The following is a 25148-nucleotide window of genomic DNA, read 5'->3' as shown; positions in this document are numbered from 1 at the left end:
GCACCAGAATATGTGAAAGTCAGAAAGTTGAACAAAAGTCGACGCATCAACAACAGGAATTTTCGACATCTCGTCATATTTGAGGAGAGGGGCTTGGTTTTGGTGGTTGCTGTTTCTGTCATTCCGGCGAGTGGGAGATATCTAGAAGACGCTTTTCCGTAGGTTTGGCCGAGACCTAGTTATGATATTAAATTGTTGATTGCATATCTAATCCATTGACCCGTTCTTAGTTTTCACTCGTAGATGGATATACGTTAATCTGGTATCTTATGAGGCTCTTCGGTGAAGCCGGTAAAGGAAAACGATGAAACGCCCCAAACATTACGCGTCTACCGCGTCAATTACCTTTTCCGCGGGGCATATTGTACTGCACCTGATACTGTCTTACCACATGATTGGTGATAGAACGAGAATGTGGCGAGTGTCTGACCACATGTCAGCGACTACCTACAGAGGCGTCAGCAGTCGTCCAGATGCTCATATATTGCGTCAACGTTGAAAGACAAAATCCGATACTTACACAGCCCCCTTCATGAACAAGAGGCAAAACAATTCTTACTCTGCTCTATACCATAGTGTAGAAAAGAGATAAAATGCCAAGAGCACAGCCTCATCGTAGGACTTTTGAAACACGAAGAAAAGACTTTTATTCAGATGGCAATGATTAAATGATGAATCGTTTTCTCACAAGGAGTATTAAGGATATCACACATTTCTAATCCGTACAGATGTTTTATTGCAAATTGGAGGTAATTGAGAGGCTTGGACTTGCATTTTCTAGTAAAGCACAGTAAATATTAAAAGTGAAATACATCACAAAGAATATCTATTGTAAGGAAAATCATATGATACATATACTTTCTTCTCTTGACTGTATGATGAAATGTGCGCTTACTAGAAAAGGGTATAATGCCTTGCACTGCCTCGTTGTTCATGAGACTAAGGCAGCTGGCTCTTTCAGCTCATCCAAATCTGTTCCTGTCAATCCGAGTCATCCGGTGACTTTTGTTTGCCTTAGAACATGCCAAGGAAGTACCTCTTCGATGAACTTCGGTTTACTGTGGTTCTAGAAGAGATTCCGGAGAGAACTGTCCTCAAACATATGTATTTGGAATCATTAATTAAGCATTGCCCCCAATGCCTCGTTTAGACCATGGCGAGATAAGATACATATATAAGTAAATGTTACCGACACTTTTGTCATTATATCTAAGTTATCAAGATAATGAAAACAACCACAAGTCAGCAACACACATCGGCGTCATGGAGGCTGTGAAGCAGCAAAACGACAATACTGGCTACCCCATGTGCCTTTATACTACCCCCACGACCCGACAGAATAAGTTGTGGAAAAGAAACATTGACAACATCGGACACTGGGCTATATGTATCAATGGCTATTGCTATGAACTCGCCAGACTTGCTCCAAATGAGCATGAACAAAACGTGACGAAGAAGTACGGGCTACGCTTTCTACCCGAAGAGGAGTGGAAAAGGAGAAAGCGAGAAGAGGGGAGACGTATTACAGAGCGTGACCCTCTCGGATATACTGCACGGAGATGGACTCATGAAGACATCAAGCGCATGTGTAAGCAGTATAAGAGATATTTTAGAGTCATGAAAGCTAACAAGACATATGAAACAGCCGAGTTAATTTGGAACGGCCCTCTCCGAAACACATACAACGAATACAAGACTAACTGCCAAGTCTTTGTTCTTCTTCTCGTCAATCTTGTGGGGAACAACGAGGCCAAGATCCGTTTTCCAGCATTATTTAGTGAGAGGGTCAAACAAGCTGGTATTGCCCGCGATCTTACCTACTTCGCCCTGGCCGGTGCTGTGATCGGTGGCGGCTCCGTTATAGCGGGCGTGACTCTTCTTTTTTCACCAGGAGACCCGACAACATTATTGGGTGCCTGCGCTGCCGCTGCTGGAGATGCGGCTCTTAAGGCGACGAACGAGCTTTGGCAAGGTCGAAATATGAGAGAACAGTATATTGCGAGGACTCAGGCTGAGTTGAGAGCGCAACTTGTACAGGAAGGCATTCTTTCGTGAGAGGCTTTGGGTCTGGATAGAACAACTGTAATTATGTGTGTGGTCATTCTTGGATATTCCTTTTGTCACTTGTTGGAGTCATCATCAACTGATGCGCCTGTTCCTTTATTGAAATCATTAATGAAGACGTTGTGTAGGTTGGATTTAGGTTTTAGCTAGTTGTGTAAATGCACATCATTCATCTCCACCGGGAATAAAGTCACGAGACAGAAAGCAATGAAATTCGCGCGATTACCAATCTTGTTGTTTCCCCACATCGTCCATCTTAGTCTACGCCCTTGCTGGCGCCTTGCAAGCGACAGGCCAGAGTGGATCGTCATCAAGGTAAAGCTCAAGTCAACTCAACAATATAAAAGCCTCCAACGTTGGATAATAATTCTTCATATCAATAACAATCATATCATCAACTTCCTCAATCTCAGCGAAAGCAGACACATACAAACATAAAAACAAAACAACGAAATGTCTCAAGCAACTTCAATCCCCGGTGTCCTCTCCTCCTTCACCGAAAAGTGGTCCCCTCGTCTCGTCGCCTCAATAAACGACCACGACGTGAAAGTCGCCAAAATCGACGGCGGATTTATTTGGCACGCGCATCCCGACTCAGAAGAACTCTTCTATCTCTTGTCTGGAAAGTTGACGATGGAGATTCAAGGCGAGGAGCCAGTGGTCATGAAGGAAGGCGATATGTATGTCGTGCCAAAGGGCGTGACACATAAACCTGTGGCGGAAAATGCGGTTATAATGATGGTTGAGCGTGAAGGAACGGTCAATACGGGAGATCAGACTGACTCTGAGAGGACAAAGACGCCAAAAGATGTGAGGGGGGACAACTAAGAGTACTGTATTAACTCCTAAGTCTTGGGGTAGGTATAAAAATAAGTAGCCTAAGGAATATAACCTAAGTGGCATAAAGTGACCTACTAATTTCGTCTCTTATGCTTCCAGTGGTCAATTTTTTGTTCACTCCTCTGTAGGAGGATCGGGTTGCTTAACGACAAGGCCCTTCATAATCTCATGACAATGTTTTGCCACCTGTCTGGACTCAGTCGATAGAAAGTTCTCGTCGTGACTGACTTGTAAAAATCTCTTCTTCCAGTGCTCCCAGTGCTCATACATGGTGATCTGTATCATGTAAGTCTTTCCCCTCCGACCTCGTACAGCTCTAGTTAAAGCTTTAACATGAGCTGGCTGTAGGTTCTTGGCCAATTTTAACCCGGCGACTTTCAGCCATTCGTGAACCATATGAATCTCAAATTCGAATGTTTTCCACTCCAATGATACTAAATTAATCACTCCATATGGGTATTCATCATCTTCGCTGACAGGGATACCGCGGAGGTACATAGTCGCTTCCAAGTTCCCAGCTTTTTTGAAAAACGCAACATCTTTCCCGTCCGTCATGCTTAATTGCTCGTTATAGCAGGTTAACCAGATTCTGTTAAACCTAGGCAATTCGTGCCAATGTATGGTCCCGTCAGGCGGTAGGTCTTGGATAGCGATGATGAGATCTAAAATCATCTCACGTTCCTGAACAAAACGCCACAAGCTATCGGCTAGCAGTAGCATTATTCGGCGTATGGCAATAGGTGTACCAAATATGGTATCAAAAGGCTCCATTGTGACTTCTCGCCTGATGGCTTCTTCCCTCACCATTGTTGTGATTAATCGCGCGGCGGACTTTGCATTCATTTCTCCGTTGAGATAGTGGCAAAGCGTAATAGCGTCGTCTAGATGACATGTCTTGTGCTGATTGTCGAGATCTTCCAGGTAGGGCGCTGCTCGGCGCGTGATCCATTCATCTCTGGTCAATATTGGCCTCATCTCGGTGCGTGATCCTTGTAGACTTGATTGACCGCTGGAAGCATAAGAGACAAAATTAGTGGGTTACTTTATGCCTCTTAGGTTATAAGACTTAGGAGGTCCCCGCCCGGAACAGTTCGGTCCGGTTCCCGTATAACCGGGATTATTCCGAGCGGAGTTCCAGCTCCTTGGCAGAATAATACACCCTTGCACAAAGATAAGCACGATAATACATGTCCTGCATAATACCCTCCATCATTGGGCAGTAGGACATAAAATTAATTGGACATTCTATCTTTCTTAGAATATGGTTCTTAGACTACTTAATCTTATAACCTAAGACTTGGGAGCCATTATTCTGCCTCCCTAGCCCGCATCATTTCTGCCCACTCCCGAAACATAACTTCAGCTTCTCTCATACTTTCGTTCGATCGCATAGGGTCGATAGTGAATTGAACGAGCCGTCTCGCTACCCGATACGCAGGTTCATAGGCTAATCTGCAGTATCGCTTCCCCGCGGCTTTGTCGAAGATCCTTTTGAGCTCCTGGCCTTCCGGGGTCGGAGGATTGTTTGCTTCACGCTCATCTTCCTCCTCATCGTCCTTCCAATCCCAAATCCACATCGGAGGAGCACATGACATGAACATGGGAGCAAGGATCGCACTGTCCCAGTCCAAGATTGCGGAAATGATGGCTTTGTTGGACGTTGGGTCGACAAGAATGTTGCGTGGAGCGAGATCCAAATGAGCAAGGGAGTAGTAGTGTTGGTTGGCAAACCAACCGCTAGCCTCTAGCTCCGACGCCATCTGGATGAACTCGTCCATTTGTCTCGGCCCAAGTTTTTCTTTTGGACGGCGTTCCAGCATATCATTCTTCTGGGCATTGAATGCATTCTCAAGCATCTTGTAAACAGATTCTTCCGATGGCGAAGAGCTGTTGAATGGTGTGGTGAGGCAGGGATCCGTTGATCTAAAAGCCGCGACATGAATCGGCGCCGTCATGCTTTTGTCGTCACTTGGCATAACCAATCTGCCAGCTTTATTGCTGCGCACATTCAGCATCTGCCTTAATATACGCCCAAACTCTCGCGCGAATCGGCATCGATCCTGATGGTTAAGATCGGGATACGTTGAGATCAAATCGACCCCACGGATGCGATTCTGGATCCCGTATGGCACTCCCAGAGCGTTGTACTCGGTCTCGTCAAACATCACCACTCTGGGCACTGGGATTTTGGTGTTTCGACGAACAAATTGCAGCGCAGCGACGTCGTGATCGACCTGGGTAGCATCAAGCCGAGGCATTCGCAAGATGTACTCCGTTTTCTCACCATAGGGGGATTGCCGTGTAATTCCGATAATACGGTTGAAGCCGCCGCCTTTGAGACGCTCCACCGTGATTTTATCGTCGATTGAAGAAGCTTCTGGCCAAATGGTCTTCCATGCAAGAGTCATAACGCGAAATTGGAAGGTTTCAAATGATTCATGATCCCACTCGACGGTAGAAGTGTATGACTTATCGTCATCGACTGAGCTTAAGGAAGACGAAGAGGAGACCATGCTGCATGTCGAAAATGTTTGTGTAAAGTGAAGGAAGGAAAAGGAATCTGCGTGGATAAATCGCCCTCTAAGGAAAGGAAGTTGAACAAAGAAAACGATGGAGGGCGATTTAGACCAATCATTCAAGCTCCCCACAAGTTACCTCTGCAAGCCATGTATTAGTGTAGCGTGTTAGTCGTAGCCTTTGAGCTCTAGGCTACAAAAAGAAGTAGTCCAAGAAGTATAGTTTAATAAGCATGAGATGACTTACTAATATCGTCTCCCATGCTTCTGTCGGCCAACTTTAACCGTCACAATACATCTTGGTCAATAGCTATCACACCCTGAATTCCACCGATTGTGCACTCTTTTGAGACCAATCAAATGGAATGGGACTGGCGGTGAGAGAGAAATCCCAAATGTCTGCCATCGATGCCCCGTTCCGCTGACGGGTATGTGCAGGTGAGGTCACGATGTTAACTGGACAAAGCATTTAACACAAAGTATTTTGCAACTACCAACCATTGTATTGCCCGTGCACAACTGAAAGGATATGAATTGGGACACGTTGAGGTTTTCCAGGGCCCAAAATCGTGCTCTGCTACACTTCTTTGTTGTACCCCGCACGATGATAAAGGGTTTGAACTACTTGTTGGTTGCCAAGGGATTAGCATGTCAGCCGCAGCAAGTGAAAGACAGCCAGCGACCAATTACAGTTGATGGGCTCCCACGAATGTTGGTAGACCAAAGACACCAGAAATCTTTGGTGTAATTCGACGTATTATGATGTTGGTTGGAATCCAGACTGATCAAAGACTCGAGGGAGCATTGCACCGTTATGTGATCTCCAACATCAACAGCTGACACACATGGTAGAGAGTGGTGGTCTGCTTCAATAATGTTGAACAAAGCAGGTAAGGTTAGAAGTGAAATATTAGGGTCTACCATTTGTACGATGTCGTTTCTTAGCAAAAGATAGTTATCCCAATTCGCTCCTCTCTTCTTCGTTGATCAAGTTTCTATCAAATTCCTGTTCCTGTCACGTACAATGCCGCCGAGAGGTGCTACAACAACACATCACTGCCCCAAGAAGCGAAAGGGCAACTGTCGTGGTCAAAAGGTCATGGGGTTCTGCACCACACATCAGACCGTTTGCAGAGACCATAACTGGACTCACTTGAAAACTGAAGAATGTAGTAAATGTGTCCTTGAGGCACTTTATGCAGATGAGACGTCTTCATCGACATAAGTATTAGTCCTATGACCTGACTGTCAATGGGATACAAACTGATCAAGTGCATTTGCAGCTTCGACATGACCATCCATTCTGGGATTTTCGAATTAACCACAACCCAGGCAATGTCAATTGGATGATTACAAGTGAAGTGTGAGCGAATGATGTTGGAGTTGTGTAGATATGGAGGATATGTTTGCGGCGTCTTGATTTGTGAAGAAGCTATGGGGTTGTATGCACAGAAATAAGGATATTTGATGTTAATCTACTTATGCTAGAGAATTGGAGAAGGACTGTACTTCAAAACAAACATCATTGTAATAAAGTTATGAAGCGCCGTATCAAGTGAATTCGCAATGACCAACAAGATACCCATCCTGATGCCACATCTCACCACCTGCGTAGTAACTTGGTAGAACTATTGAACTCATCAAATTCCACTGCAAAGCACAGTTAGACTGCAGTAAACCCAGGGCCTCTCTTGTTCGATTCCTTACTTTCATAAGTATCCCCGTTGCGGCCTGGATGGGTAAGGATGTACGTTGGATGAACATCCGCCAGGGTTTCATCTGTTCCCTCTAGGTCTTCTTCAACTGCCACATGATCCTTGATCTTGAGAAAGATGACTGGTGCGGCTATTACAAGCGACGAAGCCAGAAGGACCCAGTTGCTGATAAATTGTGCTTCAAAGGATACCTTTCTGGCATCGAGATTGTTTGAGATTGCTGCGCCGGCTGATTGAATGCCTTTGTAAAAGCCGATGTAGTTTGCGCAACGCCGGCCGGAGTTGGAGAGAGCACCCATGAACCTAAAACAGTTAGTAAGACAACCGTGTCGGTGCGAGAAGACATACCAGTACACAGTGGCTTGCCAAGCGGCATCATAGAAGCCATAGAATATGTATAGAAAAAGTGGCCCAGCGTATCCTGTTTCATTCCAATCCTTCTCCGTTTCGGCGCCAGTCATTGATCGAGTAAATGTTCTCTGATGCGCCCAGCCCCCACCCCACACAATGAAAGTGAGGGCAAAAAGAACCACGAGTGCGATCTTGGCTCTGACAGAACGGCGAAGATATTCTAGATCGAGCAAGTATCCCCATATGGCAGCTGCAAAGATCTGCGCCAGCCAATACAGTAGACTGTTAAGAGCTTTGGCCCTTGTCGTGAAATAAGCGCCGTTGACAACGTTTTGTTGATAAACGTAGAACCAATTGGACGAAAAGAACATCGGAAATAGGAAAATGATGAATGGTTCAAACCGAATCGTCTCGTACAAGCCAAGTAGTTCGCTTTGCCATGTCGGGTTCTTCATCAGGATGACATACGACCCGTCTTTGCGGATGACATCGTTTGCATTGCAGAGGAGAAGAGCCAAACCTGCTCCAAAAAACATGAGGACAATGAAACCGATATAAGTACCATCGTTTACGTCGACGTTCTTGTTGCTTTTGTAATTGCTGCCGAGTGGGATCTGATATAGACATGAGTATGATAGGTAGCTAAATGATATGGGATCGGTGACTTACAAGACTTCCGAGAACGGCGCCAAGATTAAAGATTCCCCAGAACCATGCAAAGTAGTGTCCCTTCTGATGTTCATGTGGATACGATATCATGATCGTTCCTTGGGCAGTCCACAGCATCGCTGCACAGAAGCCAAGAAGAACGCCCGAGAAGAGATTGAATCCTCGGACTTTCTCTTCAAAGTGGTTCGACAGTAGCATGCTGATCATATATATGCCGTAGCCGATGCCACCGAAGGCGAGCGTAATTCTTACACCGAGTCTGTTGACGAATGTTCCTCCGAAGAAACCGACGACGGCAAATGTGCTATACAAAGCTGTGTTCTGCTACCTGTCAACACAATGTCAATGTTTGATAACGAAGTGAGGCTTACCATGTCGGTACCCAGTTTGGTGTCAACCTTTCCAACACCGCCCATTCCATTCAGCGCATTGAACATACCAGGGCACATGAAGCATACAAAAGCGACCATGCCTAACTGGATCTTTGGCGACGCATACCAAGGTAGCGTATACCCGAAGATCCGGTATTGGCGATACTTGAAACCCCGTGGTACGTCCACATTGCCGGTGGAATGGTTGTACAATAGATCCTCGCGGACGGAGGAAAGCGCCTCGGGATTATTGACTGGCGCAGATTGCCCCGCAGCGGGTGTGTTGAGAGACATGATGTTGAAATAGACTTGACAGGAATCTGAGACAAATAATCCCGGAAGTAGTTGCCTAGGACAAGTCTTCTTATTTAATGATGGTGGAATACGAAAATATTGCTGACGTGGCGAAGCACAACGTCTTTAGTATAGAAGAAAAGTCCGAGGTGGGACAGGACGTAACCGGTGTCACAATATGCTGAGAATGATTCTTCTGCAGCTTCACACCGAGATTCGTGGTGGCGTAGGGCTAAGAGTGATAGGCTTGCATGAGCATCTGATAGTCCTAGACTTAAGGTAGGCTCTGGGGGCTGGGCAAGACAATACTTGTTCACAGCCTGATATATAAAAAGAAGGATTATGTTTGGCCAGTGAGGCTGAAATCCAATGCAGGGGTATTTATAGCACTTGGAGGGGGTGATATGAATGTTACTTGTCACCCGGAATACAAGATGTCATTCAGCATGGCCCCCAAATGCTACACAAGACACGCAGAAATTGGAAGACAGGCTGACAATGTGACCAATTATATCGATAACAATTACACTATCAAGGACTTTCTATCCTTCAGAAGCCGACTGCATGATATCAACATGGCACCCATGAAAATAGTCAAGCCTGCCCAAACCCACGACGCTGTATATCCCATGCTCTTCCTCAATGCTCCGCCAACAGGAGGACCAAACAAAAGCGCAACCGACATGACCGAAAAGGCCATTCCAAACCTTGTACCAATTCTTCGCGGATCGCTTGTGAGTCTAACAAAGATAGTCGGCTGAAGCGCAAAGAAGGAACCCGTGAAGAAACCTTGGCTTATGACCGTAACGAGCAGTCGCGCTGTCGTAGTCGCAGAAATGAGACACAAACTCGTGGTTGCAAGTAACAGGGCCGCACAAATGATTGTGTTCATAGGACCGAGTCTCTGAGCAAGGAAAGCAGGAAAAATTCGTCCAAATATTGAACTGCTGTTGAGAATAGCCAATAGATTTCCGGCGAGATCTGAGGAGGCGATATTATTGTCGAGAGCGTAGGTTTGAACATAAACGAAGGGCGTATACATTCCCAGAAATACAGAGAAACAACCGAGTACAAAAAGTACGTATGGGCGATCTGTGAACGCTGTCTTGTCAAGAAGCTGTCTGCGTTGTGCTGGTCCGCTAGAGTTCGGGCCGGGTCGAAGGACAAGGTTGGAGAAAGCGAGTAGAACCAATAGCAGTAGAGCCATAGCTCGCGTCGCCCATGGTAAACTTGTTTGTTCGTTCAGCTCCCTGATCATGATGGGCAGTAGCACGCCGCCAAGTCCACTACCGCAAGCTGCGAGTCCGTTTACAAGAGGTAATCTTGTAGTGAACCATAATGAAGTGACGGCGACACTAAGAATTGATAGGCAACCAGCTCCAATACCAATCATCAATCCTTGGGTGAGAAGGTAATGCCAGTATTTGGTGCTTATGCTATGTAGTACGGTACCGATGACAATAAAGCTGGATCCAACGGCGAGTAAATGTCGGAAAAATCCTGAGTCGTATATGGGACCGACGATGAAGCCCGAAAACACCATCAAAAAGGTCTGCAGGGAACCAATGATGGATATCTGGAATGGCGTATGTGAGGAAAGCTGGTCACGCTCATAAATGGTCTGAAAGCTTCCAAAGCTTGCTATGAGACCTGGAATTAGTCTATGGTTAGTCTTTCGCTCATTATGTTGGCTTGGGATACTCACCCCAGGTACAAAAGTAGAGGCAGAATGAGCCTGCGACCTGTAGCCAGGCAATCAAGCCGCCATTTGGGATAGGACTTGGCGATGCATCCTCGACTGAAGAGGTGCTTTCGGCCATAGGGCTATCACGGGTTGTCTCTTTCGTGGCGTCCATGGCTCCTAGTGTTCTTGTCTATGCTCGTCCTGAGACGGACCCTAAGCCGACTAATGAAGGACAAATGGGCCGAAAAACAACCGGTATGCTTATCAATCTCTGCTTCTCTTACGATTCTTTGTCCAGGATCAAGATAGTCCTCGGTAATTTACTCCACAGTGGATCTCGATTAACTCAAAATCAGCACATCAAGGCGCAATGCCGTCAAAGTCTGTGCCACTCTTGACACATCTATATTCGGCCATTAATAAGAAAAGATGGAAAAATTCGCTATCCCGCTTGACAAAATTTATCTGACCACCAGAGTCTTTCTCATGACCCTGCATCAACCAAGTTCTTTTGAAATATAGCGGGACTTTTTTACTCTACCAAATTGGTGAAACAACCGAGGCCTGCCTAGCTGGGAAGGTGGTAAACATTGGACTTTTTTTTTCTTGTTCTCGAATCAAGCTAGTACGTGATCAGGAAATCGGGGACACCCGCGCGGCCAAGATGTGATTAATGCTATTCTACGGCAAAGCAAACTAGATTGAGTTCATGTACTATTGACAGGCATGCATGATGCATCACCTACCGAGACGGGGAATTCTTTACGATGGGAGCTTGCAGGGTGCAGAATATGGCAGATCCCAGATTTTAATGCTCTGTTGTGGCAAAGCAATCACGATTGACTTCAAATAATGCCACTAACGGCATGGCACGATTCATGTCTTTACGAGAGCGGTAATTCTTTACGGTAAAATCTTATCAGATGAGGAATATTGTAGACGTTTATGTCTAAAGTTCCCAATATCGCAAGGATTGTGTCAAGATTGCCTCGGCGAATGCATTTTGATTCGCCTAAAATTGTGATATTTTTGGATAGAGATGTCTAATATTGACATGCTTTACAATTGTTTAATTACACATAATGTAAAAAATATGCAACAAGAGAAGAGGGCGAAGAAAAAAAGAAGAAGAAGAAAACGGTATAAGGAACAGATTTGGTTAGACACGATATTTGTTCAATAGATGTTCACAACTAATTGAAATGATCTACCCTACATTTCACCTAAACTTTACGAAGTATGCATCCAAATAGTTTTTCCATGCCTCATCTTCGGCCGTGCCAGCATATCCGACATACATATCCGGCCGAACAATCACAATAGCCGAGGCCTTGTTTGCCCAATCAGCAAAGAAAGTCTTGTCACAATCCCTGTCCTGATCCAGCTGGACATGGCCATTGGTTGTACCACCAGGCAAGATGGTGTAAACAGGAGCCGACGTCGACCCGTTGGGAAGACGATTGCCAATAGCCAAGACAATGAATTCGCCGTATGCGACATTCTGATAGAGTCGCGTGGTCTCCCCGGACGTTGCCGTCATGACCACATCTGGACATCTGTATCCAGGTCTCCATATGCCGTGTTCAGTACCCTGCACTAACGGAGTGGCGAATTCGCTATAGTTGACACCCATGCCTGTACAAGTTAATTGGCTGGCTCGGAACTTCGGAATTAGACATACCTGTGATGAAGCCGGCATTTCGTTCGATTGTGGAGACGTATTTCTTGGCTGTATGCACCGTGTCCCTGACTAGTGCTGCAGCCACTCCGATAACCTGAGCAGCTGTGGATCGACGCTCAACATCATAGCTGCCAAGGATAGCCTTCTTTGCTTCAGTGGTGAGGTTGGAGGGTTTTGCAATTGCTGCTAAACGCCATGCAAGAGCAAAGGCATCCGAGACGCCTGTGTTGAGGCCTTGGCCACCGTTGACCGAGTGAACGTGTGCAGCATCTCCAGCTAAGATGATCCTTCCATAGCCTTCGTTGGAGATGAAGGAGCTGGCGAGGCGCTCCTTGACTACAAAGTGTTAGTAGATAGTAAATATTTCAGAGCAACAGACGTACCGTGGAACGTGCTGAACCACTCAGTTTTGGTAAACTCGACTCTATAAGGAGCGAGATGCTCTTTGATAGACTCTTCCGCCAACTGTTGAGTAATCTCTCCCTTGAGCAAAACATAGAATCGAGACATGCCTCGCTCTCTTGGAATCCATGCCACACGAGACTCTTCATTAAGCTCAAAGGTGATGATTTCAGAACACGTAGGAAAGTCAGTATCTAGAAATGTATCCAGGACTGCCCATGTCATTTCAGGTTTGGTGCCAGTGAAAGGAATGCTCAGAGTGTTTCTGATGAATGATCGTGCACCATCTGCACCAACGACATACTTGCTGGAAACCTTTCGACCAGAACTTGACATTACTGTAACAGACTCTTCATCCTCAGCGACGTTGATGACGTGTTCGTTATAGCTGACAGAATCACCTAGACGGTTGCGCATAACCTGTTCGACGACAGGTTGCCCGATCATGAGGAAGTTCTTGTGAAGAGCATGCTCAATGCCAACCCACCACTCGTTCTGGCGAGACTTGAAGTCACCAGATTTGAAGGTTGAACTGGCTGTTGATTGTTAGAATTAATCATTGATAATATCATTTTTCCTTACTATTGCACTTTAGACCATCTGTGAGTAGCTCATCAAGGATGCCAGCAACCTCAAAATACTGCTGAGTTCGGGCGTTCAGAGCATCAGCTCTACCAAGCTCCAAACAGGAAGGCTTTTCGTCTGTCAAAATATTGTTAGGCTTTCGTTCATGTCAAGGATTGATGTAGCTTACCCAGGACGCGGACTGAGATGCCCAATGGTTGGAGAAGAAGGGCAACAAAGAGGCCGGTAGGACCACCACCAACGATTGTAACATCAACTTGCTCCATGTTTGATGATGTTGTCACTTTTAGAATGTTGTAGTATCTCAAAAAGATGTATTAAAGCGTGAATGACTTCAGTTTCGTCGTTCAATGGTTTATGGGACTTATGACAAGATAAGTCATCAAAGAACTACTCTCATACGGCCTACCCAATTGAGATTAACTAAACCATCCCAGGCGATCAAGGATAAGTAACACAAATGTCTCATCTGAACAACCATATCCTAGCACTTACACCAAACAAAGCCCCAATTTTTCCATCGCCTCAAGTTCAACTCCTACGAGATGAAAGCCGAGTGGGATAGCCGAGTGGGATGCTGATCATGCGAGCGGACCGTCCCCTGGCGAAAATCCAAGTTTTTACGAAATAGATCCAGCTTGATGTAAAAACATTTCATATTACGGAAATACCATGGCGACTAATGTGGCTTGGCATCCACATAGGATGGGCTGATACCTTCTAATCTGGGATCTCGTCCGTGTGGGGACGGGGATGTTTGTCACAATTTTCCAGCTTCCTGATGAGGCGATTCCTTCGGATAAGGCGATGTGACGAGGCTAAGTGTTTTTCCAAGTAATTGGTGATTGTACGATGGCCCACTGATGAAACGATACGGTATTTTTCACGAGTTGCCTTAGTAAGTAAAACGAAAATGGAATGGAGGGATAGTTGTAACAAGTTTAGATGTACTATTGTCTGTACTGAACAGTATAGTTTATAAGATTCATTGTCCTTCACTATCCATTGTCGGAAACAGTTCAATCTTATTTCATCAAGCGTTGCATTCACTTCTACATACCCGCATATCTGGCCGTTTGTTCAATCACCATGGCTGTATCTAGTCATCGCCCCGTGACCTCGTTCCCCTTTGGAACAATGGTTCCACAAGCCAGTATTGAGCCATTCATGCTGGCTCTCGACCGTGAGGCTCTCGAGACTTCAACGAAGATTCTCGACATCATCGGAAGATATCGCATGAAACAAGATGAGCATGTCTGTTCACAATCTGATCAATCAGCTCTCAGATTCATCGCCCTTATTTACACACATGTAAAGGCTAGCAACCCAGTTCCTTTGTGTCTCCCAGCATTCCCATTCAAGTCACCAAACTCATCCTCAAAAACATTGGGAAAACTCCCTGACAAGGGCGAAGAGATTGCTCTTGCTCATCTGAATGGCCTCTGCAATGCTATTGGCGACGTATACACGCCAGGTGCCAAGCTTACCATTATTTCGGACGGACTTGTGTATAATGGTATGTCAAAATTTTAGGATGGCGAGGAAGTAGACTAACAAGAACAGACCTGCTAGGTGTTCCGGATAGAGATGTCTGGGCATACGGTGAGACTCTTCGATCACTCGCAGCCGAAAAGGAATTCCACAACATTACCTTTTCACGGCTAAGAGATCTTGTCGAGATCGACTTGCCGCAAGAACTCGACGAGATGACCTACGTGGCAAATGCATCAAACTTTCGCCGCGCGCTTCTCAACACCTTCAGTAAGCCTGGCTGGAGCTGGGATCAAGTTCGACAATTAGACGACCAGTGTATGACTTATCGGGGCTACATCAAGTTTCTCCAGACAGATCTAGAGACAGTCTATCCTGTTGGTGAAGGTCGCACCAAGTCCAAGTACAAGAGAGGAATTGAGTATATTGCGAAGCAGATGATGGCTCGTGGAGATGTGAGTTTGCAAACTGATGAGACTCAATGAGTATTCAGCTAACGTTGCAGGCCTTCGCGAATGCTGTTCGACAAAAGTACCCTGATCACGTCAGGCTGTCGATTCATCCATCAACTGGTGCTCACAAGCTTTCCGTCAGCTTGTTGCCAACAGATTCGATATACACTACCCCCTGGCATTGTAGTGTTGCGTACAGACTGGATGGTACAATCCGGACAGGTATGCGATCGGAATTTGACAGTGACGACACTTTAGAACTGGTCTACGACAACGGGAGACCTTCACACTACCGTGAAAAGTCACCTCTCCTCTCATGGGCCGATGACAAAGGTGGCATCGTCGTTGACCCCATATATCCTGCGGGATTGACAATTCGTCCTGCCAATGGACCTGGATCATTGACTCTCGATGATATCGACACCAAGAAAGTTCGCGCTTTATCAGAGCTCAACTCTCCAGTCGTTCTGAAGGGATTTGTCAAAAAGCCCAATCGCGATCGTTTCATTGATCTCAGCCACCGCTTCGGAACACCGTTACCCTGGAAGTTTGGTCTTTTGCTCGAAGTCAAGGATCGCGGTGCAGACGCCCGAGGTTTGAACAATGTCCTTTCAGCTGAGCCTATGCCATTCCACTATGATGGCTTGTTCAAGGTGGTAAAGGAGACGGATGAGGATGGAACTGAGAAGACAGTGTCAACACCCCCACAGTAAGTACTATATTTGTCAATAGTGATCAAGTGGCTAATTGAGTGACTAGGTTCCAACTTTTCCAGGGTGCCACATCTTCACCAAGAGACACTGGATTCACGCTCTTCTCTTCATCAACCCTATTCTTCAAGTACCTCCCGACATGGCTCAAGAAAGACATTTCAAAACTCACATGGACTGTTGCAACAACAGCATTCGACAACACAATCTTGAGAGGCCTACCCCTGGCCATCGACCACCCCACGACTGGAAAGCCTTGCCTTCGATATCATGAACCTTGGCCTCAGTCCAAGACCGTGTTTGATGCTTCTGAAGTCACTATCGATGGCCTCGAGAAGACGGAGAGTGCTGCTATCACCGATGCTATTGATTCAGTTCTTTACGATCGCCGAGTTGCGTTGTATTATGCTTGGGATAAGGGCGATATCCTGGTTAGTGATAACATCTTGATGATGCATACGAGGAGCGACTTTACTGCGGGTGTTGATCGGGAACTTTGGAGGATTCATTTTGAATAAATACCTAGTATGGTTAACTCTAAGCCGAAATTTCATGTTATTTAAGTTATAGAATTAAAAAGCCAAAGCTTTGCTGTACTCAATGTCATCTTATACTATAATAATATCTTCCAAGGTTCCCTGTTCCATTGCTGCCAGACATCTGTCTCGCATCTGTCTTCTTGCATGTTCAGCATTTGTAGGATCTGTATCCCGCTCATATGACCTCCCAAGACCCACTCTGCGATAGCGCGGGGGGTCGTTGCTTGGATCTGCCAAGGAGGTTGACGATACGAGTATCAGAAAGAAGGCCGCACAAACCTGATCTTCGTCTACTTCCTCGAGATCTAAATCGTCGATATACAGCGTCAATGGAACAGCTACCAGATCAAACTTTTTATCCATGTAGTCCTCCAGAGAAAGTGAAGGCAAGTTAAATCTGGAGGGATCGAGGGTTACCCTAACGCCAAAGAGCGCGTCTGCGTCGCCAAAATATAAGACTTCATTATCGACCGCATCGCATGGGGGATCGCACGGGTGAAGTTTGATACAAGACAGTTGAACCCAACCACCGGTAACCTGACCGAACGGATTTTCAAGATTTTTCAAATCAACCTTTGCGTCTTTCATGACAGCAAGGCTTTGAAGGTCCTGTGGACCTAAGAAAACTATAGGGTGGTCAACGGACGCCCAAGACCAGGATGGTGCTGTGTAATGTTTTGGAGTGCTTCTTTCTGGATGTTTCCAGTCAACCATCCAGACAAGGTCCCAGAGGAGATTTCTCCGCCACAAACCAGCAAGATACTCTTCGGCAGGGTCACCATTGAGAGCTTGTTCGAGAAGCAAGTGTGCAGCCAACCCCCCGATTGCTGGGAGCTTGTCGCTTTCGACGGTTATATATCGCTGTGTGTACCTCGAAACTATAGGGCCCCAAGCATCTTCAAGCTTATCGTTGTCTTTTGCTGTCGCCTTTCTGTGTATTTTGAAGTCTGGTTCGCTGTCCCCGATCTCCATGTGATTATCCTGTGGATGGAAGCCTGACCGACATTCGAAATACATCTGATCGTTGGCGAAGTGTACTGTTCTCGGTGACAAGTATCGCTCCTGAAGGGCCCAAGCACGTTTCGATAACGGCTCTCCGTCCAGATCCATGATGTTGATCAAGTGTGAAATACGGCGCACAGACATCGGACATATGGCAATGTTATCGTGCATTCCATCTCTGTAGAAAGGTATATATCGATATTCAGGGCCTTCTCTAGGTCCCAGAAACCCTTCTGAACAATTTTCTGCCCTGCTAGCGGCGATAGTAAGGTATGCGTTTCCGTATACATCACACATTCGCGCTGACTCGCGCACCCAGTCGTCATTGTCGTCTTGTAGTATACAAAGACTGTCAATCCAAATATAAGGGATTCCCAGTTGATGAATTAACGAAAAAGCATCTTTGAAAGTTTTTGGAAAGGCCTCGAGAGGTAATCCTTCTTCGAGTTGGTTCTTAGTGTCATTGTTCAGTGTAAGGGGCTGGGCAGAACCCCAACAATGACTCAGGGCGACATAATGAATATCTGATATGATAGAAGTACACAGTGATACCTTTCCTTTCTCATGCTCATATCTTAAGAGACGCGTTGGCTTTATTATGTTGTTGACAGAATGTTGATGGTGAGTTGAACAGTTTGATAACCATCTACTGATGGAACTAAGGTTATCTTTCGATATTGGTGATTTTGGAATGGTACGACCGTGAATAGTTTGGATAAGTGGACTATCTTTAGCGGTTATTAGTCTATTGACTGGCAAAGAAATATCGAAACATCCTGGTTCTTGCCTGGACTTACCTTGGTCGACATAAAAGCCGACTGCTCCTAACAGCGAATAGTGCGGAGAGCCATTTTGGTTATCTGATGCCATCAACTGAATCCCCTGACCTTTACGAAGGCCACATAAGAATAGCCCTTCCCCGGACGGACTATGGACCCAAAGACTAGTGTTACCCACGGCCTCCTCCAAAAACTTAATCATACTCCTAGCACTCTGCAATAGAGCGCGGCAAAGATCACATCCTTCAGAGGCCCGATATAGGTCTTCCATATCTTTATGATATGGAATAACGAGATCTTCAATTTTGTAATCCGCGCGATAGCGTGTGTCTACGCTGAATTGGTAAAGAGTTTTAGATTCTTCGAAAGCACCAAGGCCTATTTCGCCCCACCAGCTAGGAGTAAAATATGGCTCGAGTCTGAGCCGCATAAGAGCATTGAGATCCAAGTCAGAACATAGTTCGCAAAGCATGGTCGTGAAAATGAAGGAGAAATAAAATTGGTTCTGTGATTATTTGCAGCAGTAGTAAAAGCCACAAACAGAGTGATGACAGAACATAGCCCAGCTCATCACGTGCCAGGACTCTACCCCTTACCCTGGACCTTAAAAACCCATCTCAAATCATTCGGTTGAAACAGAACTTTGTTCCATTTACCTTGAGTCTTAATGATGTCAATCTCCCTTGTTTGGTCAGCAATACTTAATTCCAGACCTTAGCTGTTCACGATCTTTCTGCATGAAGCTCTTTGCTCTCCGCAGCTGAAACTGCAGCCTTTTACCGCCATCATCACCAATATCGTGGTTGATATTAAAGTCGAGCAGAATGCGCTCCCTCACTTCCCCAGACAAGCCTGCACCACTCAATATGTTGCCTTCTCTCGGACCATGGCCTGCTAGAACGCTAACGAGACCGAAGCCGCCAGAAACAGGAGATGAACAAAGCATGATGCGAATGATTAAAAGAACCAAGCCAACAATGGGCTGGGCGAGAAGAACGAGTGCCAAAAGAGGGGTGCGCTTCAGAACACCAACTGTCTTCCAAGCCTCATCTTGCCTGTGATACTTGAATTGTTCCATGGCTTCCGATGACAACTGGTTTGTCGGAGATCCAATGCCGCAGTAAGCCGCCAGTCGGGACCAGAAAAGCGACGAAATTACAGCTGTCAGCCTTATTTGGGCTGCTTCATCAAGCTGCTTTGTCAACAAATCGCTGACAAAGTCGCTCAATATGAATGAAGCGTCGTTCAGATGAAGAGTTGCACAACCTTCAGGAAATTCTTTATCGAAGTTCCCGCCTTTGCAATTCCCATCAATTAGGTCAACGGAACTGCGCGTGATTTTCCATTTTCCGTTGCAATTTAGTCGCTGACTTGAAAACTCCAGGGCCTCTTGTTGAAATCTGTCTTTTGAAGGTGCAATCTTTCTGTCTTTTCCGTGAGGGGTAAGAAGGACAAAGAATTGATCGACTTGTGCCTGTGGCCACAGTGTGAATAGCCACTTCTTCCATTTGTAAAGAGACATTTGCCGAGGAGATTCGTTATCGCTGGACTTGAAACGTTTATCCCACCACTCCTTGTCGTCACGGTGTTGATCAGCTTCCGTGTTAAGATGCCATGCTAATCCATAGACATCACTTCTCACTGTGTAATATTGTTGGACCTCGAGCTGGGCCCTTAGCGAATTGACATAGTATGGGCTTGGCCCGTCCAACATGGCAACTGTGATGGATTTGCTTGGCAGTACCAGCATATTGAAACCAAAAGGTGCCGAGTGGGAGGGCAGTTTAGTTAAATTGTTAAACATAAATGGGATAGTCGCGTTGGCCATGAGAGAAGAGCCGGAAGAAAAGTTGGCGAGACCGACAGGACCAGTGAGTCCGTATTCGCCACCGCTTGCAAACACTGGTGTTGTGATCCTTCCTCCAACTAATGTTTTGTAGCCAATGCTAAGAAGAAGAGGGAAGGCAAGAGAAGCAGACAGAAGAAATGTCCAGCGCTGAGAGCCTCGGCGCATATTCAGTAGACTGCCCAAAACACTCTTTTTCACAATGACATCGTAGTTTTGCAAGAGACTAGCCCATCTTGTCTCAAGTTGAAGAAACACAATGGTTGAAAGCTTACTTGTGCAGAGATCCGTGATGGATAGCATCAAGCCGACAATGATGAGTTGGTACTTCTGTCCGAGGTTCGCGGCTGTCGCAGGATGGAAGCAACAGATGAGACCCACGATACTGCAACAGATGCTCAGAAGGAGTGCCGCAATTTCTGAAAGGTCGCAGAGATGTCGTTTCATAGGTTTACCTAGTCCATGGTGCTCGTGACCGCTATTGAATGGCTCGTAAGCTGATACATCGTCGCTGGGTTGGATCTTGTGGCGAGGAGGGGAATATGGAAAGCTTGACATTTGGTTCGATACTACTGTCAATGGCAACAATTGTGAAATAGAATTGTGTAGGACTGAGGAGATATGGCCACTAAGTAGAAATAAGTAGCAATAAAATAAAGGAATAAACTACACAGAGCAAAAACGACATTGCGGCTGAAAGTCCCCATCCTGTCATGCCCGGAGCAAATACTATTGGAATACCAAGTGGATGGACCTTGAGCTCAATACTATGTGACCTTAATATTGATCCTTCTCAGTTGGGTGGTGTCCTCACCAATCACAACGCGACACGATACCAGCTGAACATCAAATCGACTGTCAATTGTGAACACCATCTGTTGCTTATATAGACCAGGCTCTAGAAAGACTTCAAATGCAGTGAGACACTTCATGCCCGACATTTATGAGAAGTTGCATGCCGCTGTTGGCGTATGGAAGGGTACACAAAGTAGTAAACCGAGACTCTTCGTCTCGCTGAGATATTGTGATATGGCGATTGAGGCCAACCATCAGACTCGGCTCTGGGTGGCAATATTCCAGAGCCTGATTTCCAGCCTGCGATTCCAGCAGTGGCTTTATGAGCTGAAAACGTGTTGGCTGTCACAAAACTAACATGTGATGGAATAAATCAGGCTCTCGGCTATTTGTCCACCATATCGCGATATTCTAATTTACTGTCAACATGGTTACCTGTGGGATTAACGTCTATCTCTTAGCACATCAAGCCGCTTTGGTCGACTTGTGTCTCGCTTGTATCGAATAAGATCAGAATTAAGACACAGATATACTTTTTTAGTCTCTTAAATTGTGTGATTGAGATTCGATAGAGTTATAGAATTACTTTCAACTGGTGAGTAGCATCACTTTTACACTGTTCTGAGCCCCGGTCGATAATATCACGACTCTCTCAGCTCGGCTCCTCGAGATGTTTGCATATCCTACATGGCCTACGCTGGCGAGACCAGCATCGACCTGTACCTCATCGATAATACTGGTCAGCCCCGAATATCTTACGAAGTCCGGCTGAAAGTGCGCAGGACAACAAACAGACCTAACCTGCGTTTCAAGTGGATCCAGAGCACCTCCTTAGCGACCCAGTTGGCCCCCACCGCTGACCTGCTCGTGGTCTCGACATACTCAAGTCTCATGTTGATTCGTCCACCAAAGATGGCTTCGTTGTCTTGGTGGTTGATCCCGAGTTGGGCCGCTGCCTTGCTCATTTCTTCGAGTAGTCGCCGTCATTTACTACATTCGATTTGCTGCTGAGCAGATGACTCACCAAGCTCGGTTTCCACGGTGCGCCACCTAATGAGGTCTTTCAAAGTGGTTCATTTCATGCATCAGACAAGTCATACGTGGAGAGGAAGCTAGCACCATGAATGGGGACTGCAGGCGAGTTGAAATCGAAAACTTATTTTATGCTATTGTGACAAGATTCTTAGAGCTTCTTTTGACAACCTAAAGTTCATTTATTCGATCTTTCATCGAGCTTTTTATAGATATAAGCGCCAGCACCAGACAAATGTAGAATGTGCGCGACAGCCCGATGTAGAGCGAGTAACCGGGCCGACGGCAAATCAATGCTTGTGTCTTCGGCAAGAAAAAGGGTTCGAGTAACTGGCTGATTGATCGCAGGCGGCAGGAATGTCTTTATGACATATGTATGCTCTGCTTCTTCAACTGGCTCGAAATACATGCGAAAGTTACTGAAACAAAAATGATTTGTTGCAGTTAGGGTCAGGCGATTACATGAACCGTTTTTGCCAATCAAGTCGGCAACCCCACCGTCAAGCATGTTTAGTAACTGTCTAGTGCAGGTATTTGCAAATATCTGTTATAGAGTCAGTTATGTTACGCAGCAAGTTGAGGATGGAAATTGATACCGGCTCTCCCGAGGAATCGAGCGTTGTGAGAGATTGCGGTAGAATATTGGTGGCCACCAGACTATCAAGGTTATATCCAGTACCAAACAACCGCGTGCCGTCGTCGTCAACAGCGCCACCTTCGCCATGTCTGTCGTAGCGCTCCATGGCTTCAGTTACATCGAACTTGCGTGACACAACACACCGATGTCTGTCTCGTTTGAGACAGGCTGAGTAAGAAGCCGTGTTTGGTTGTGGTTTATTTTCGGTCGATGCCTTGACTGCAGAGGTGTCAGTGATATGCGAATTTCGCTTTATATAGAAACCTTACGAAGAAGGTAGAAGCCTTTTATTAGATGGTCAGCAAATCCATAAAGACGCGTTTTGAAGTCATGTCCGGGTTCGATATTGTCTTGATAGAATGATAATCCTAGATGAACGTACGCATCGAACAAGAACATGTCTTTCGATAGTTGGTTGCAAGAATATTCGTAGGTAAATTTAACGAGCTTCACCCTGTTATATTGGTCTGGTGTGATCTTGATTTCATCAGTACCAAACATAGCAATAACTTCATACAACCGTTGAATGGCCCGGGCCCGATTACACTCAGACAGAAACCCCGATGACTCGAGGTTGGAAACGGAAGATGTCGAAGTCATGTTGTATAGAAGGCAATAGAGACTTTCCTTGGTTAATTGGCTGCACGATGAGTGTTTGACGAGTCCACTTGGTTTGTTGATGTGATGGTGAAGAAGGGAAGGAGGATGCGTAGTGCAGGTATCGCAATATATACTGTCACCGTATGTAACTCTAAGATATTTAAAGTTACTAATAGTTTTGCTATATGTTCAAAAAATTGCTCCACGCCCTTTTAAGTTTCTCTAAAGTCACATAGAGTTCAGAAGTAGCTCTGTTATCAGTCTATCAGGTAGCAGAAAAACAAATAAGTTTTAAGAGCTACAGTCTAATGAGCATAAATTGACCTACTAATTCGTCTGTTATGCTTCCAGTGGTCAAGGCTTGTAATATGTTGTCAAAGTTATTTTTCATAACATGAATCTATTAGTTTTGTAAAAAGGAAAAGAGAATACGATCCTAGAGCTTGTTGACATCTTTGCCTTAACAAATTTAAGTTATTCAATGTTTAGCCTACAATCGTAACTTTATAGTCCACGTAGTAGCATACGGCTGCTTGAAACACTCAGATCGTAGTTTATCATTCTCCGGCATACATTACCCCATACTACCAAGTGACTCTATCTGTTTCTATTCGTCCCGCAATGCAGCTGAGATCGCCTTCATACCACCCTCAAGCTCCTCACGTGATGGCCATCCATAACCAAGTCGGAAAAAGCTATCAGAAAGCTCAAACCAATGACCAGGACCAACATAGGTGTGATGCTTGTTAAGAAGCCTCTCGTAAAATGCCGGCAATCCCCCTCTCGGCTCCTTCTTGATTCTAGGGAAGCAGACAACACCACCTGTCGGCTTAACCCACTCCAGCAGCTCTTCGCTTTCGATCCACGATTCAACCATGCGAAGGCGAATCTTCATCTCGTCTGTTGTTTTGGTGAGGATCTGCTCGCGTCGAGAGAGGACATCTATCGCAATCCATTCGTTGATGACACTGCCGCTAATACTGATCTGTTCCTTAGCAGCTAGGAAGGTTTCCTGAAGTTTCTTATTCGTGCTGATGAGCCAGCCGACACGGACGCCAGGCATGCCAAAAGACTTCGACAATGAGCTGACACTCAGAACATGATCGCCTAAAGAAGCCGCCACGGGAAGTTTGTCGCCAAAAGCGATGTCACGATAAGTCTCGTCCACGAGAAGCAGAACACCTTTTCTCTTAGTAATAGCAACAAGACGATCAAGTGCCTCCCGAGAGAGGGTAGAGCCGGTAGGGTTATGTGGGCATGTCATAGAGACGAGCCGAGTGTTGTGCTTAATGGAAGCCTGAATCTCTTCGACGTTGGGCTGGAAGCCGTTCTCGAAAGTGACATCAATGTAAGATATCTCACATCCTACAGCCTTTGGCGTTTCCAGATTTGTTGCGTAGTTGGGGCGCACCACAACAAGATGGTTCGGCTCCGATGCAGGTGTATTCCCCAGCTGTGAAGCGGTAATGATAAACAAGGCCCCAGCAGCGCCTGACGTGATGAGGACATCGTCAGCGGTGACATTGGCGTCGTTGGCGATGAGCTCCCGCAGTTTGGTCTCACCACGGTGTTCGTTATATAGCAGCGTCAAGTTCGGAATTTTGAGGTTCAGAGACTCGAGGGTTTGGTCGGTGATGGAGCTCTCGGAGAGGTTGTACTTGATCTTGTCGTAGCCATACTCTTCAGGTGACTCGATCTCAATAGGCATGCGCTCGAACTTCATGTTTGCGGTGATAGACTATTTTTGCGAAAGAGTTAATACGTATAAAGCAGTACTAGGGGTATGTGTCTCACCTAAGAAGAATAGATCAGAGACTGCATAGGTGTTTCAAGAGATGAAGTTTCTAACATGTGAGCTTGAGGTGCTTGAGAAGGTATTTAAGTAGAACAGCTCGAGCAACAGTTGACGTTTTCCTAAGAGTATCATGATTGGCGCTTCGACTTGCCCTCCCAGAATGCGTATTAAGCCGAGTATACCCCACCGGTCACAGACGCGCACTACTACAGATACAGGTTAGACTCCCATGTACTCTCCCAGGTGGCTTCACTTTGGTCAGCACAAACCAAGAACAGTATCTGACAGGTGGAAAATA

The 25148-nt window shown here is 45.8% G+C and overlaps 11 protein-coding genes across 11 annotated transcripts; 3 read left to right on the top strand and 8 right to left on the bottom strand.

Moving 5' to 3' along the window:
• Positions 1-1263: 1263 nt before the first annotated feature.
• FSST1_009721 (uncharacterized protein) lies at positions 1264-2055 on the top strand (the record flags this gene model as incomplete). The annotated part of the gene is made up of 2 exons (XM_083226719.1): positions 1264-1588; positions 1646-2055. The coding sequence occupies 2 exons, from the start codon at positions 1264-1266 to the stop codon at positions 2053-2055; spliced, it is 735 nt and encodes a 244-aa protein (XP_083085682.1).
• A 462-nt stretch (positions 2056-2517) lies between these two features.
• FSST1_009720 (RmlC-like cupin domain-containing protein) lies at positions 2518-2892 on the top strand (the record flags this gene model as incomplete). Its single annotated transcript, XM_083226717.1, has 1 exon — positions 2518-2892. One exon carries the CDS (start codon positions 2518-2520, stop codon positions 2890-2892), a length of 375 nt encoding a protein of 124 aa, XP_083085681.1.
• A 126-nt stretch (positions 2893-3018) lies between these two features.
• On the bottom strand, positions 3019-3879 carry FSST1_009719 (uncharacterized protein; the record flags this gene model as incomplete). Its single annotated transcript, XM_083226716.1, has 1 exon — positions 3019-3879. One exon carries the CDS (start codon positions 3877-3879, stop codon positions 3019-3021), a length of 861 nt encoding a protein of 286 aa, XP_083085680.1.
• A 332-nt stretch (positions 3880-4211) lies between these two features.
• Positions 4212-5417, bottom strand: FSST1_009718 (phosphotransferase family protein; the record flags this gene model as incomplete). The annotated part of the gene is made up of 1 exon (XM_083226715.1): positions 4212-5417. The coding sequence occupies one exon, from the start codon at positions 5415-5417 to the stop codon at positions 4212-4214; it is 1206 nt and encodes a 401-aa protein (XP_083085679.1).
• Positions 5418-7083: 1666 nt separating this feature from the next.
• FSST1_009717 (major facilitator superfamily domain-containing protein) lies at positions 7084-8820 on the bottom strand (the record flags this gene model as incomplete). Its single annotated transcript, XM_083226714.1, has 4 exons — positions 7084-7438; positions 7484-8100; positions 8156-8476; positions 8527-8820. The coding sequence occupies 4 exons, from the start codon at positions 8818-8820 to the stop codon at positions 7084-7086; spliced, it is 1587 nt and encodes a 528-aa protein (XP_083085678.1).
• A 523-nt stretch (positions 8821-9343) lies between these two features.
• FSST1_009716 (uncharacterized protein) lies at positions 9344-10676 on the bottom strand (the record flags this gene model as incomplete). Its single annotated transcript, XM_083223900.1, has 2 exons — positions 9344-10470; positions 10526-10676. 2 exons carry the CDS (start codon positions 10674-10676, stop codon positions 9344-9346), a joined length of 1278 nt encoding a protein of 425 aa, XP_083085677.1.
• A 1047-nt stretch (positions 10677-11723) lies between these two features.
• On the bottom strand, positions 11724-13438 carry FSST1_009715 (FAD binding domain-containing protein; the record flags this gene model as incomplete). Its single annotated transcript, XM_083226713.1, has 5 exons — positions 11724-12139; positions 12186-12521; positions 12569-13123; positions 13170-13289; positions 13342-13438. 5 exons carry the CDS (start codon positions 13436-13438, stop codon positions 11724-11726), a joined length of 1524 nt encoding a protein of 507 aa, XP_083085676.1.
• An 823-nt stretch (positions 13439-14261) lies between these two features.
• FSST1_009714 (Pyoverdine/dityrosine biosynthesis protein-domain-containing protein) lies at positions 14262-16343 on the top strand (the record flags this gene model as incomplete). Its single annotated transcript, XM_083226712.1, has 4 exons — positions 14262-14688; positions 14736-15118; positions 15169-15824; positions 15875-16343. 4 exons carry the CDS (start codon positions 14262-14264, stop codon positions 16341-16343), a joined length of 1935 nt encoding a protein of 644 aa, XP_083085675.1.
• A 90-nt stretch (positions 16344-16433) lies between these two features.
• FSST1_009713 (heterokaryon incompatibility protein-domain-containing protein) lies at positions 16434-18617 on the bottom strand (the record flags this gene model as incomplete). Its single annotated transcript, XM_083226711.1, has 2 exons — positions 16434-18094; positions 18164-18617. 2 exons carry the CDS (start codon positions 18615-18617, stop codon positions 16434-16436), a joined length of 2115 nt encoding a protein of 704 aa, XP_083085674.1.
• A 219-nt stretch (positions 18618-18836) lies between these two features.
• On the bottom strand, positions 18837-20549 carry FSST1_009712 (uncharacterized protein; the record flags this gene model as incomplete). The annotated part of the gene is made up of 1 exon (XM_083226710.1): positions 18837-20549. The coding sequence occupies one exon, from the start codon at positions 20547-20549 to the stop codon at positions 18837-18839; it is 1713 nt and encodes a 570-aa protein (XP_083085673.1).
• Positions 20550-23662: 3113 nt separating this feature from the next.
• On the bottom strand, positions 23663-24778 carry FSST1_009711 (pyridoxal phosphate-dependent transferase; the record flags this gene model as incomplete). The annotated part of the gene is made up of 1 exon (XM_083226709.1): positions 23663-24778. One exon carries the CDS (start codon positions 24776-24778, stop codon positions 23663-23665), a length of 1116 nt encoding a protein of 371 aa, XP_083085672.1.
• Positions 24779-25148: the final 370 nt, after the last annotated feature.

Source organism: Fusarium sambucinum, chromosome II, assembly GCF_050947815.1.
Source record: "Fusarium sambucinum isolate potato_lamoka chromosome II, whole genome shotgun sequence".
Lineage (NCBI taxonomy): Eukaryota > Fungi > Ascomycota > Sordariomycetes > Hypocreales > Nectriaceae > Fusarium > Fusarium sambucinum.
Note: the sequence above shows the minus strand (reverse complement) of the source record. Positions and strands in the feature narration are given on the sequence as shown.